Here is a 14,190-nt window from a genome sequence, read left to right on the forward strand (position 1 = left end):
TGGTAGTAACTACGTCAAGAGATTAAACATGAAAGAGAGTGTCTGAGATAGGGAAAACCTAACGAAGAGTCTGGCCCTCAATACATTCTAACCCTTTCACACTTCTTACTCCTTACTTTATAACTCTAAAACCCATTTCTTTCTACTTTATCATAGTGCTACTCTTTAATCAATTAGTATTAGAATTCACAGGTTTCCAATTTATATGTGACTGGAAAGTGACTTAAAATACATATGCTTATTACCATATGACCTAGCAATTCTACTCTTAGGTATATAACAGAAAACAAAAACTTGGGTATGACTGACTGTTCATAGCAGCATTATTCATAAAAGACAAAATGTAGAAACAACCCAAATGTCCATCGGCTGAACAGATAAAATGTAGTCTGTCCATATAATGAAATATCATTTGACTTTAAAGATGAAGTGCTAGAACACAGATGAACCTTGAAAATATTATGCTAAGTGAAAGAAAAAGACCACATATTTTATGATTGGATGTATATGTAATGACAAGAATAGGCAAACCCACAGAGAGAGACAATAGATTAATGTTTGCCAAAGGCTGAGAAGAGAAGGGGAATGGGGAGTGAATGATAATGCGTACAAACATACTTTTTGGGGATCATGAAGATGTTCTGGAATTTGATAGTGGTGATGGTTGTACAACTTTGTGAATATATTAAAAACCACTGAATTGCACACTTTAAAATGAATTCTACAGTATACGAATTATATCTCCAAAAAAAAATCCCCATAAAACTCTTCATTTTGATCTGGCAATTAAAAAGTTTTAAGTAATAATACTACTTAAAAAATACTAAAATTTATATGGAGCCACAAAATACCCAGAATTGCCAAAGTAATCCTTAGGGAAAAGAACAAAGCTGGAGGCATAACCCTTCCAGACTTCAGACACTACTACAAAGCCACAGTAATCAAAACAGTGTGGTATTGGGGCAGAAACAGACATATAGATCAATGAAACAGAATAGAGAACCCAGAAATAAACCCGCACACCTACAGTCAATTAATCTACAACAAAAGCGGTAATATACAATGGAGAAAAAACAGTCTCTTCAGCAAGTGGTGTTGGAAAAGCTGGACTGCTAAATCAATGAAATTAGAACACTCCCTCACACCCTCACACCATATATAAAAATAAACTCAAAATAGTTTAAAGACCTAAACATAAGACATAAAAGTCTTAGAAGAGAAAACAGGCAAAACATTCTTGGACATAAATTGTAGCAATATTTTCTTAGATCACTTTTCTAATGCAAAAGAAATAAAAGCAAAAATACATGGGACCTAATCAAACTTAAAAGCTTTTCCACAGCAAAGGAAACCAACAAAACAAAAAGACAACCTACCACACTGGGAGAAAATATTTGCAAATGATGCAACTGACAAGGGGTTAATAAACAAAATACACAAACAGCTCATACAACTCAATATCAAAAACACAAACAACCCAATCGAAAAATGGGTGGAAGACCTAAATAGGTATATCTCTAAATAAGATATACAGCTGGCCAACAGGCACGTGAAAAGATGCTCAGCGTTAAGCGTTACTAAGTATTAGAGAAATGTACATCAAAACCACAATGAGGTATCATCTCACACCAGTCAGACTGGCTATCATCAAAAAGTCTACAAATAATAAGTGCTGGAGAGGGTGTGGAGAAAAGGGAACCCTAGCACACTGTTGGTGGGAATGTAAATTGGTGCAGCCAGTATGGAAAACAGTATGCAGGTTCCTTAAAAAATTAAAAATAGAGCTGCCATATGATCCAGGAATCCCACTCCCGGGCATATACCTAGAAAAGATGAAAACTCTTAATTTGAAAAGATACATGCACCCTAATGTTCATAACAGCCCTATTTACAATAGCCAAGACATGGAAACAACCCAAGTACCCATCAACAGACAATTGGTTTAAGAAGATGTGGTACACATATACAATGGACTATTACTCAGCCACAAAAAAGAATGAAATATTGTCATTTGCAACAACATGGATGGACCTAGAGATTATCATACTAAGCGAAGTAAGTTAGACAGAGAAAGACAAATATCATATCACTTATACGTGGAATCTAAAAAATAATACAAATGAATCTATATACAAAACAGAAACAGACTCACAGACCTAGAAAGCAAGCTTATGGTTACCAAAGGGGAAAGGTGGGGGTAGGGGGGTGGGGAGGATAAATTAGGAGTATGGGATTCACAGATACAAACTACTACACATAAAATAGATAAGCAACAAGGATTTACTGTAGAGCACAGGGAACTCTATTCAAAATCTTGTAATAACCTATAATGGAAAAGAATCTGAAAAAAAAAATATAACTGAATCACTCTGCTGTATACCCAAAACTAACACAATATTGTAAATCAACTATACTTCAATAAAAAAATTTAGTTTTAAAAAAAACAAACAAACAAACAAACAAAATTTAGTTTTAGATCAGTCTTACCTTAGCAATGCAAGCTGGACAAAACCAGTCCCCATCTGGTATAGTTGTAATCTTGGGTCTATGACAGTATGTATGACAGCCTTTGTCACAGCCATCGCAAAGGAGGAGCAGTTCTTCATTATCTCCCTTTCGACAGATCTGGCAGTACTATAATACATGGAAAATCATTTAAAATTAACACTCTGCTATGAATAATAGTTTTTGGGATATTAAACATACCACTAATTCCTAATTTATATTAGTAATGAACATTCCGCTTGCTAACAAATATACAGTAGCCATACACATCTATGTATCTCTCGTTACACAGATATGGACCACATGATGGGGTGAGCAGTTCAGTTGGGGTAAATGCACATTTCAGGTACACTGCAAAAAACAAAGCTAGAAGTTGAATGCCTGCACACACTTCAGAAGCATGTACACATTAACATACGAAATAATTAACATGACATTAGAGCACATAAAGCAATGAATAGCTTTAATACATGGTGTTTTAATTTTTTAATATATTTCATCGTTTGCTTATCTTAGCATCCTCATGATATCCTGAGAAAGAAATAAGTAAGAGTTAGAGTAATTTTTAAGATCAAAATTAGGAACTTGCATTAGTAACAGAATTATAAATAATAATAATAAGATGTCACTGTATTTTGACTATGTCCAAATCAGGAAACTTTGGAAATCAACCCAAATCAAACATGTGTCACAAATGTAGAAAATGGATCCTACAAAATGATTTCTAAGGGAAAAAGAAATTGATACAATAAATTAAATAAAAGAATTTAGAAGTTATAATTTATTTTCTAGGACTAAAAATAAAATTGTTTCTTCTCTGTTGAAAAACTTCTAATACCATTAAGAACTTTAAAATCTATAAAGAGATTTTTTTTCCCCATGCACACATATTCTGTATAACAAGTTTCACAAAGGGAAAGAAGGAAGATTAGACAGGTAAAAACTTTAAAGATGGCTTTAAAAAATGGTAAGTACTAACGTTATATTTTGACATTTAGTTTTTATTTCAGTCACAGTAGACAATGTCCTGTAATCAATATTCAAAAAAATGAAAACATTATTAATATTGTACATCAACTATATTTCAATTAAAAATAGTTAAAACATTTAAATTATAAATCATTTGTACTAATTTTAAGTTATGTATTTATATACTCTTAAAAACAAAATAGCTTAATTGTTCAAACTTAATTTGTTTAATTTCAATAAAACATTAAATCTTAATCTGGGAATGTCTAAAATAGTCTTTCATAACTCAATACGTACACCAATGATAGCTTAAGAATCTTATCAAAACAGCAGATACATGCTATTCACCTTAACAAATATCTATCAAATATATGTAATATACATGTAATACTAAAACTGGCATGTGTACTAAGAGCAAAAGCAGTAGAGTTTAATATCCCAACAGTATTTATTTTATGACCTTTCCTGATAACCACATCACTAAATACCTTAATATGGTGTTATTTCTCCAAATTTGAGTTATTTCTTTAAAACTTCTATTATTAAAATACTCATTGAGAAATAACATTTCGAAGGTTATATTTCAATCCTTATAAAAATAAAATTTAAAAATCAGATTCATGAACATTAAGTAAATTCTCATTGTTTTCCACAATAGCTAAAAATACTATGAAGCCTGTCTTACGTCTCACATTTATGATTTAAAAATAAAATTATTTCCTGATACTTATTAAGAAAGGGTGGCAGGTATCAAGTTCATAACATTTTTGAAAATCCACAGTAATAGCTCACAATATGTTAGAGCAAATGTAGTAATATTTGGTTTTAACTCCTTTGCTACCACAGTAAAAAAAAAAACAGTGGATGTTGCCGATTGCTTAACATTAACAACAGAAAACATATTGTGGGCTGAGAAGTATCTGGAGGCAAATCATGGCAGCTCCTTCTTTCCTAGTAAGCATGGTTTCTGGTAAAGAGGATATTTCTAAAGATATTGAGCACTTTAACATTTTTTTTTAGAACTTCTTATGAGGATTATTATAGGTTTTGTTACATTTCTAATTAAAGGTTACCAAGTGCTCATTAATCTTTGAATAAGAAACTCTGCCTTCTTTTCAAAGTAGTTTTATAGCAAATAATGTATTATTAAACATTAAAAAAAGAAATAAAAATTATGAGATGGAGTTAAATAATGATGAATGTATATTAATTTATTAATAACAATGGAAAAGAAGTTTGTAAAACCTGAAATAAAGCTTTAGACTGCAGAAAGTAAGTATACTAATATAAAGGTAGATTTTGGTATAAGTTTTGGGTTTCTGTGTATAGGTTATAACAAAACTGCCTACACTGTGATGATTGTTTTGGTGTAGATGAGAAAAGTAACTGTACAAATTTCATTCTGATATAGGAATTGAATCTTTTTTGATCATTATAGCCTACATTTCACCAAATATATTTGTCTAAGGTGACTTTAAAACTGGTTTTAATAATAATTTTTAGAAGAAAAATTATTTTTACCTGGTAAAAATGCTACCAGATGACCTGAACAATGCCTTAAAACTTGTAGTAAATTCTAATCTATATAGGGAAAGACCTAAATTTGAGCATATTGTGAAAACTGCAGATTCATTATTCCATGGACATTTTAGAAAGAAGTGAAAAAAACCATAGAAGAAAGCAAATTTATTTGTATAGAATGAATAAAGTCTTGAGTAGTCTAAGTATAGAGGTAAAAAGGAAGGAGAGAATGCTAAATTATTTAAGAATCACTTCTTTTCTTTGGGGAAGATTATTTAAAATAGGAATTTTACCCTTAGTCATTCATGAAAACAAATCTCAAATGTTTGAATTTTAAAGCTAACCTGTAATTCAAAAGCAACTGTTAAAGTAATTCATAAAAGTCTACATATAATAGATATTTCTGTATACGATACAAAAGAGGCAAAAGGGACACGTACATGATTTAAAATAAATCTCTCTCTGGAAAAAATAAGAAATATAGCTTTTATTTTGAACATACAGCATTTGTTGCCTAGTACAAAGTAGAGGCCACTACATGATAACTAACTGGGCTTGAACAAAGAAGGCGAAAAAACATTTTTAACTGTTAGAGGAAAGACTAAAGTATCTACTCAATGCCAACTATATCCAAATATTGGGTTGGCCAAAAGGTTCGTTCGGTTTTTTTCCACAAAATGGCTCTACTAACAGTTGTCTATAAGTTCATTCAAAACAATTTTGTTAGATTGTATGTGACACCTATCACATCAGTGTGCATTTTAAAAAAGGCTTATCAAAATTGGTGAATTTTTGTGTAGCCATTTTCATACTGAAGATGGAAGAAAAACGGCAACATTTTCGGCATGTTATGCTTTATTATTTCAAGAAAGGTAAAAACGCAACCGAAATGCAAAAAAAGATTTGTGCAGTGTATGGAGAAGGTGCTGTGACTGATTGAACACATCAAAAGTGGTCTGCGAAGTTTCATGCTGGAAATTTCTCACTGGACGATGCTCCACGGTTGGGTAGACCAGTTGAAGTTGACAGCGATCAAATCAAGACATTAATTGAGAACAATCAACGTTATACCATGAGGGAGATAGCCAACATACTCAAAATATCCAAATCAAGCGCTGAAAATCATTTACACCAGCTTGGTTATGTGAATCGCTTTGATGTTTGGGTTCCACATAAATTAAGCAAAAAAACCCTTCTTGACCGTATTTCCTCATGTGATTCTCTGCTTAAACGTAATGAAAATGTTCCATTTTTAAAACAAATTGTGACGGGTGATGAAAAGTGGATACTGTACAATAATGTGGAATGGAAGAGATCGTGGGGCAAGCGAAATGAACCACCACCAACCACACCAAAGGCCGGTATATGGTGGAATTGGAAGGGAGCCCTCTATTATGAGCTCCTTCCAGAAAACCAAACGATTAATTCCAACAAGTACTGCTCCCAATTAGACCAACTGAAAGCAGCACTCAACAAAAAGTGTCCAGAATTAGTCAACAGAAAACGCATAATCTTCCATCAGGATAATGCAAGACCACATGTTTCTTTGATGACCAGGCAAAAACTGTTAAAGCTTAGTTGGGAAGCTCTGATTCATCCAGCTTATTCACCAGACATTACACCTTTGGATTTCCATTTATTTAGGCTTTACAAAATTCTCTTAATGGAAAAAATTTTAATTCTCTGGAAGACTGTAAAAGGCACCTGGATCAGTTCTTTGCTCAAAAAGAGAAAAAGTTTTCGGAAGATGGAATTATGAAGTTGCCTGAAAAATGGTAGAAGGTAGTGGAACAAAATGGTGAATATGCTGTTCAATAAAGTTCTTGGTGAAAATGAAAAATGGATCTTTTATTTTTACTTAAAAACCGAAGGCAATTTTTTGGCCAACCCAAAACATGATATCGGTGCATAAAGGAAGAGCTCTCTGCTTATTCTGTATTTACTTGGCTAAGTATTTCTGGCATTAAAAAAAGAAAATTCATACAAATATAAAGATATTTTAGAAATGAAGTGAATGTACTTAGCAGGTAATGTTAGCAACTGGAGTGTTTACAAGATTGAAAGGGCCTTCAAAACATTCAGATTAACAACTATTATATTGACAGAATGGAGAAGACAACTTCAGTCACAGTTATAAACAATATTCAAAGGAGAGAAAAACAAGATTTTAAAAAACGAAAGGTAACATTTGGTAGGTTCCTTCAAAAAGCTCAAAATAAGGAGGAAAGTATCAAACTATACAGTATTTAAGAATCAAGGAAATTCTCAAGTACAGCATACATTATTTTGACAATAAGTAATGCATAATTAAGAAATATCTGAAGATTGGAAAAAAACAGGACAAAGTAAATTATAGTATTTCTTAAATAAAAACACTTACAACTTTCATAATTGATTTTTCCCATGCTATTGATTTCTGTAACTGCTGAATGCACAGAGCTACCTGTGCAGCACTGCGAGCTTCTGATAATGCCCTTCTCCATACCCTGAGCCCTGGAGCAATATCCTCTTCAATTCTGCATTGAAATATAGAAAAATTAAGTAGGTCACGTCCACATTTATGGTTACTGAATGTGAAACAATCATCACACTGAAAGCCAAGCCATGACAAAAACATGTAACAGCCAATAAGTATAAGGTTTAAGCAACTAAATTTGATGTAGTGCACAGACTGTGGCTACGCGCCTCGAAGCTTAGTCACAACCAGGTAAATGTAAGATCACTTTGCAGGATTATCAACGCACATAACAACAACAAAAAATGTTTTTACAAAGCACCATGCAAATAGCATGATCCATATGGATCACAGACATACAAGAAGATACATAGATAACAGGCAATAGAAAATAGGCTCCAATTAGCAAAGAAGCACAATAATTTTTCAAGTTAATCTCAATAACCTACCCGTCACCATCACCACTAACGGATGGTGCAGGAGCAGGGACAGTAACTGTGCCCACATTATCCAGTTTGATCTGAATGGTGGTACTTAAGGGGCTCTTCAGATACCTTCTTTCAATGTTCCGCTCCAAATCAGCCAGCCTGGTTACAGCTATATCTAGGGGGTTGTCACTCTTCCGTTCCAGTGCATGTGCACTGCTTTCTTCTTCGCCAGTAAATTCTCCATCATGCTCCTTGCACAATTTAGAAAATGACTTATGTTCAAAATATACCAAGTCCTCCCTTTCTGATGCAGGCTCTGGACACATCCAACCCTATATATCAAAAGAATAATGTTATTATGGTTTCCTCTTGAAATGCCTGCTGGGTGAATTACCTTTACTTAAAATACAGCAGCAGACACCAGCAGATCTTAAGGATCTTTACTAAAAGTGTTTATCTTGTGTTTCCTAATGCTAGGTAGAAACAAGAATAAAAAATTAAAAGAAACAGTTGTGAGAAGTTTGAAGAAGAAAATTTAATAACTTTTGATATTATGAAAGGTATAATGAAAATCAGCAAAATATTCTGAGAGACTTTAGACTACATGCTTATTCATTTCAACAGAAATCTCTCAGTGGTCTCTGAATTTAGCTCTTCCTTTCCATTTCCATTCCTTCTACTACTCTTCCGTACAGGGGTTTGTACAATACTTACCATTTTTCCTTCAGCCGTAGGAGTTTGCGTGAGCTGTTATATTTGTCTGTATAGCCTTTCCCTGCTGCTCTTAACCTGGTTAACTCCACTCATCCTGCAGCTCTCATTTTAAAAGTCCTCAGGGAATCCTTCTCTGACCCCCTTTAGCAGGTAAGTCTCCATATGACAAGCCCACAAAGGACCATATAATACGCCATAGCCTTGTGGTACTCACAATTTTTTACTATTGTGATTATTTGATTCACATCTTTTTACCTCTAAATTCCATGATGGCAGGGACCACATCTGCTTTTACTCATTTTATCTCCAGCACAGTGAAAGCAAATAGTAGGCACTCAATACACACATGTTGATTGAATAAGTGAATGATCTTATAACTCAGCTTGCTTTTATTGATCTTCTACCTCAAAATCCTTCAAAGTTTCCCTACTGTTTAACAAAGTCCATATTTTTATCATGACATTCAAGTACCTCAATCTACCTCTTCCTCTCATGTTCCCGTTCACACATCCTACACTGCAAATTCCACAACTTGCAACTCTACAAACATGCCCTAAACTTCTGGATCCTGGTGCTCTGCTCAGGCTGTTCCCTCTTCCTAGTATGGCATTCCTTGTCAAAAGCTGACTCACCTTCTCAAGTTCCATCTCGACTTCTACGTGAGATGTTCCCTGATCTCTCCCATGTCTCCATCAGAAGTTATGTATTCTTTTTCTAAATTCATGTACGACTCTGTACTCCTCTATGATCAGTTAACAGATTCTGCAGAGATGTATATATGACTTATCTCCCTATTAGATGACAAGCTTTCTGACAGCAGAAACCACATTTTATCCAATTTTGTGGTGCCTACTGTCTGATGTGGAATAGGGGCTTAGTAAATGCATATTAAATGAAAAACAGAATGAACATTATCCTTTTTATTAAACCTCTTTAGAGATAATTATTTTATCTTATATATTAGGATCAATTCCTCTTCTTTAATTCAGTAGAACATTTATATTTGTGAAGTAAGGATGGAATTATGAATAGTACATGTAAGTGCATTAGGTACAAGTCATGTCAAGTGAACCTCATTCCCATATTTTGAAAAGGGTACTAAATTGCTAAATCAAGAGAACCCTGTAAACATAGCATATCTTGATGTCTGCAAGGCAAATGACAAGACAAAAAATGAAGACTAGATTAAAGAAAGCTAGAGGGTTGAAAACTGCTTCCAAAAAATGGTGGTTGACAGAACTTGTGTCACCTCAGAAAAGGTCCCCAGTGCCAATGTCCAAAAGGCTCTGTACTTGGTTTGTCCTGTTAATACACTTATGAGTAACTTGGTTGATTGTTATTAAATCTGCAGATGATTTAAAACTAGGAAGAAAATGTAATATTCTGTACAACAGGACTAAGATAAAAATAGTTCCATATGCTGAAAAATGTACCAACATGAAATTAATAAAAATAAAACAATGATAAATGTAAATTTTAGGTTTGAAGTTTAAGCAACTAATCACAGAAATATTGAATACTATATGTGATAGAACTCGCTTAAAAGCTCTTTGAAAGAGGGCCAGAGTTTGCTTTTTCATAGCGTATACTCAGTGAAGCAAGAGTATAATGTGGATGCTAAAAAGCTAGTACAAAATTCAAACAGCATTAATGGAAGTATAGTGCTGGATTAAGGAAAGTAAAAGTCCCATGAACACATTCAGACAGCGCTATGTACAGTTATGGATACAACATTTTAAGAAGGATATTAACACTGGTGTTTATACAGAAGAGAATCATGCACATGGAAACTATTTCACAGGACTAATGGTTGAAGGAATTAATTAGCTTGTAAAAGAGAAAACTTAGAAAGAGACACAGGAGCTATCTTTAGAGGAGCTGGAAGAGTAATTAGGGTTTTTCGTATACTCTCAACAACAGAACTAGGACAAGAGACTTGCAGATTTTCCTACAAAATAACAAAGAATGTCCAAATTATAAGCAATATTAAAAATATAAATGAATGCACGTAAGTCTCACAGGCCACCTGTGTGATGTGTCTTCACAATGGCTAGTTCCCCACGTTAAACATATAACTCTGTTTTCTTAAAAAAAAAAACATTAAATCTTCTATAGATGTTAAAATAATGTCTTGTGGTTATTTTCATCATTTGTGTTTTTAGACTCTTCAAGAATAATATAATTCATTTTTTCAGAATAATACAGAATAATTTAGTAATACCTTAATAACAGAATATTAAAACATTTCACTTAAAAAACAAATTCTACTTTTCTTATATACTTAGAACACAGCCAAGAATGTCTAAGCAGCCAGTAATGTGATAAGGTTAATGCAGGAAAATATGAGTATGGCTCCAGGAAAATGTTTCAGGCCCAAACCCTGACTTTATACTTAACTTAAAAAAGCTTGGGGGCTTCCCTGGTGGCGCAGTGGTTGAGAGTCCGCCTGCCAATGCAGGGGACACGGGTTCGAGCCCTGGTCTGGGAAGATCCCACATGCCGCGGAACAACTAGGCCCGTGAGCCACAATTGCTGAGCCTGTGCATCTGGAGCCTGTGCTCCGCAACAAGAGAGGCCGCGATAATGAGAGGCCTGCGCACCGCGATGAAGAGTGGCCCCCGCCTGCCGCAACTAGAGAAAGCCCTCGCACAGAAACGAAGACCCAACACAGCCATAAATAAATAAATAAATAAATAAATAAATAAATAAATAAATAAAAGCTTGGGACTTCGCTGGTGGCACAGTGGATAACAATCCACCTGCCAATGCAGGGGACACGGGTTCGAGCCCTGGTCTGTGAAGATCCCACATGCTGCAGAGCAACTAAGCCTATGTGCCACAACTACTGAGCCTGTGCGCCACAACTACTGAAGCCCACGCACCTAGAGCCTGTGCTCTGCAACAAGAGAAGCCACCGCAATGAGAAGCCCGCGCGCAGCAATGAAGACCCAACCCAGCCAAAAATAAATAAAATTAAATCTTAAAAAAAAAAAAAAACTTGGTGATATGCTTTCCCAACCAATAGCCAATTAGAACTGGCAAATTAGGTGGAAGAAGTTGGGGGGAAATTGGGCCAGTAGAACCAATCAAATTTAAACCAGCAAGCAGTAGAAACTGACCATGAGAGAAGACAGAAACAGACTATAGAAAGCAGACACAGTCGTTTAAAAGCAAAGCACACTAGGACCATTTAATGTAGGGGCAAAACCTCTTCACATTTCCTGAGGGAATCATTATCTAATAATTGGTCTTCGCACTAATGATCCTGTGTCACCAAGATAATTTAAATCAAACTCATTATTCTCAATTTAAGAAGGCAGTGTAATGCGTAACATAAGCGATCTGACAAACATGTTAAAAAATTATGGTGTTAAATGGAATAATTTTCATTTCTCTAGAAAATTAACTTGTGTGGAAGACTTCATTTGTTGAAGATGCCAAATAAATGAGGCATTTTTATACTGTATTATAGTACTAGGAGGAAGATATAGTTTGCTAGCAAAATAGAGTCAACAAATGATAAATTTTGCTTCCCAAAGTTGGTAATTATGTTTGCAGCAAGAAAGGGATATGTTATTAGCTCTGGAAAGTGACATTTTTTGGAGAACTTCAAAAGTTTCCAAATGCCATAGGATAGTATTATAGCATAAGTTTCTCATTCTGAGTAAAACATAAAATAGCAGATCAAATTACATGGATACTACATTTTCTAAACCTTTTCAGGTGTCTCATACTTATTCATCATCCATCCATTTACTCTCAGAGACATCACCTTTATTATCAACTGAGAAGACTTTATACCCCTCCTACCAAAACTAAAAATTCTTGCACTAAGGTAAAGCTTTCCTTTTGCCTGTCCATTGGAAGCCAGTCTGATCATGATAATGCTTGTGACATGGTAATGCCCAGTAGATAAATAAATTTAAAATTTACATATATATGTAGGGTGTGTGGGTATGTGTATAATGATACAGTGTATATTTGGATATATCTATATTCTCCAATTTTAAATTATATAGAGTGAAATTTTGACATACAACATGGCTTGATGCAAGGAGGTTCCTCTATATGAAACGGTATAGTAGTTATTTGATAGAGCATTATATTTATCATGGGTAAAACTAGAAATGACACTTTTGAATACCATTAAGGAGGCAGCAAGATTTGGTAAAAAGAACACAGGTTCTGGAGTCAGACAGACTTGGATGAATACACACTTAGCTTACTATATGACCAGTGGCAGGTTACTTACTTTGAGTCTTGTTCCTTACCTGTAAGATGGGGGAAATTAATTCAGGATCATTTTGAGAATTAAATGAGATAAAGTGAAAACATTTAGCAGAGTAACTGGCACATATCAGGTATACAACAAATGATAGTTACCTTCCATCATCCTAAAAACAGATTTCATTCCAATCAATTTTACCTTCACTTGCAAACTTGCTGATGCAACTCTCCTTTCTAGATCTTCTACCTGTTGAAGAATACTCAAATCCATTTCCATTGCTTGTTCTTCTACTGACCAGTTCTCCACAATATCTCGAGTTACCTGGTTTTCTTCATGTTCATTTAATTCAATAATAGCAACTATATTTGAAAAGAAATTAATTTTAAAATCCACTTTATCCCTCAATGATTTCTTCTAAAAAGTGAATAAGGTTCTAGGGATAACATATACGTGTAACTTAACACACACAAATGTACTTGTGCATACACAGGCAGATTACTCTTAAAAGTAGGAATATTCTTTTTTAAGAAACAAAACAATATGTCTGCAGGTTGTGAGAAATTATAAGAAAGTAATACCTATTTAAGAAATGTAAAGAGTTACTGTTTGTTGAACAAAATAGAAAAAAAATGCCTATTAGTAATAAATTAAGAATTAGGATATACTAAAATATGTTTTAAGATAAAAGAACTAATTCTCATAACTAAGCAAGAGAGCAGAAGTCTCTTTTAGGTACATACCATCCTTATTCTTGATGCAAGCTTGAGTAATATAATCCAAGTGTTTCTGAATTTGTTTTTGTAACGCCTTTTCTCTTATTCCTCTGAGATGGAGCACTTTGAGCAAAGCTTTTAGGTCCTCTGGGTCAATAATTCTCCACCAACCAAACTGCATTTCTAAGTTAAGATAAATATGTAGATCTTTTTACAAATATTTTGAATATAAATTAATGGCACAATGCAAATCAGAAGACTTATAACTATGTAGAAAACCATCACAGATTCGGTTATAATGCAGGAATCTATAACAATAAAATAAAGTAAGTAAGTGGCTATAAACCATCTCAATGTACCTACCTTCTGGAATAGGTTTTGGATTAGGAAAATCTACTGGTTTTGCTACTTCAACAGCTACAGGTTGAGTTGAAGGGACTTTTTCATTCTGTGGTACTGGAGATTCACTTTTACTTGAAGCAACATTAGGCGTCAAGAATGAATTACTATTTCCTTCTGATAATCCCAACCCTGATCCCAGACTAGGTAAAGGTGATGTAAATGGATTACTGGAAGTAAGCACACCGGTGGGCCACCCACAAAACTGGAGTCCCATCATAGATACTCCACTTTTCATCTGCAAAAAAACACAAAACA

General features: G+C 34.1%; 1 protein-coding gene across 16 annotated transcripts in view; it reads right to left on the reverse strand.

Annotated features, from left to right (window-relative positions):
- Window positions 1-14,190, reverse strand: part of BAZ2B (bromodomain adjacent to zinc finger domain 2B) — a 299,743-nt gene that overhangs the window by 10,511 nt on the left and 275,042 nt on the right. For 13 of the 16 annotated variants that reach the window (XM_057550749.1, XM_007183142.3, XM_057550748.1 and 10 more), the window contains 6 exons: window positions 13,897-14,170; window positions 13,561-13,716; window positions 13,019-13,179; window positions 7,900-8,210; window positions 7,376-7,511; window positions 2,488-2,634 (listed from right to left, as the gene is read on the reverse strand). In XM_057550749.1, coding sequence (XP_057406732.1) covers window positions 2,488-2,634; window positions 7,376-7,511; window positions 7,900-8,210; window positions 13,019-13,179; window positions 13,561-13,716; window positions 13,897-14,170 — 1,185 coding nt within the window. The remainder of the gene's footprint in view (window positions 1-2,487; window positions 2,635-7,375; window positions 7,512-7,899; window positions 8,211-13,018; window positions 13,180-13,560; window positions 13,717-13,896; window positions 14,171-14,190) is intronic. The other 3 variants (XM_007183144.3, XM_007183141.3, XM_057550747.1) reach the window with 1 other exon arrangement.

The sequence above is a fragment of the Balaenoptera acutorostrata genome, chromosome 8 (genome assembly GCF_949987535.1).
Source record: "Balaenoptera acutorostrata chromosome 8, mBalAcu1.1, whole genome shotgun sequence".
Classification (NCBI taxonomy): domain Eukaryota; kingdom Metazoa; phylum Chordata; class Mammalia; order Artiodactyla; family Balaenopteridae; genus Balaenoptera; species Balaenoptera acutorostrata.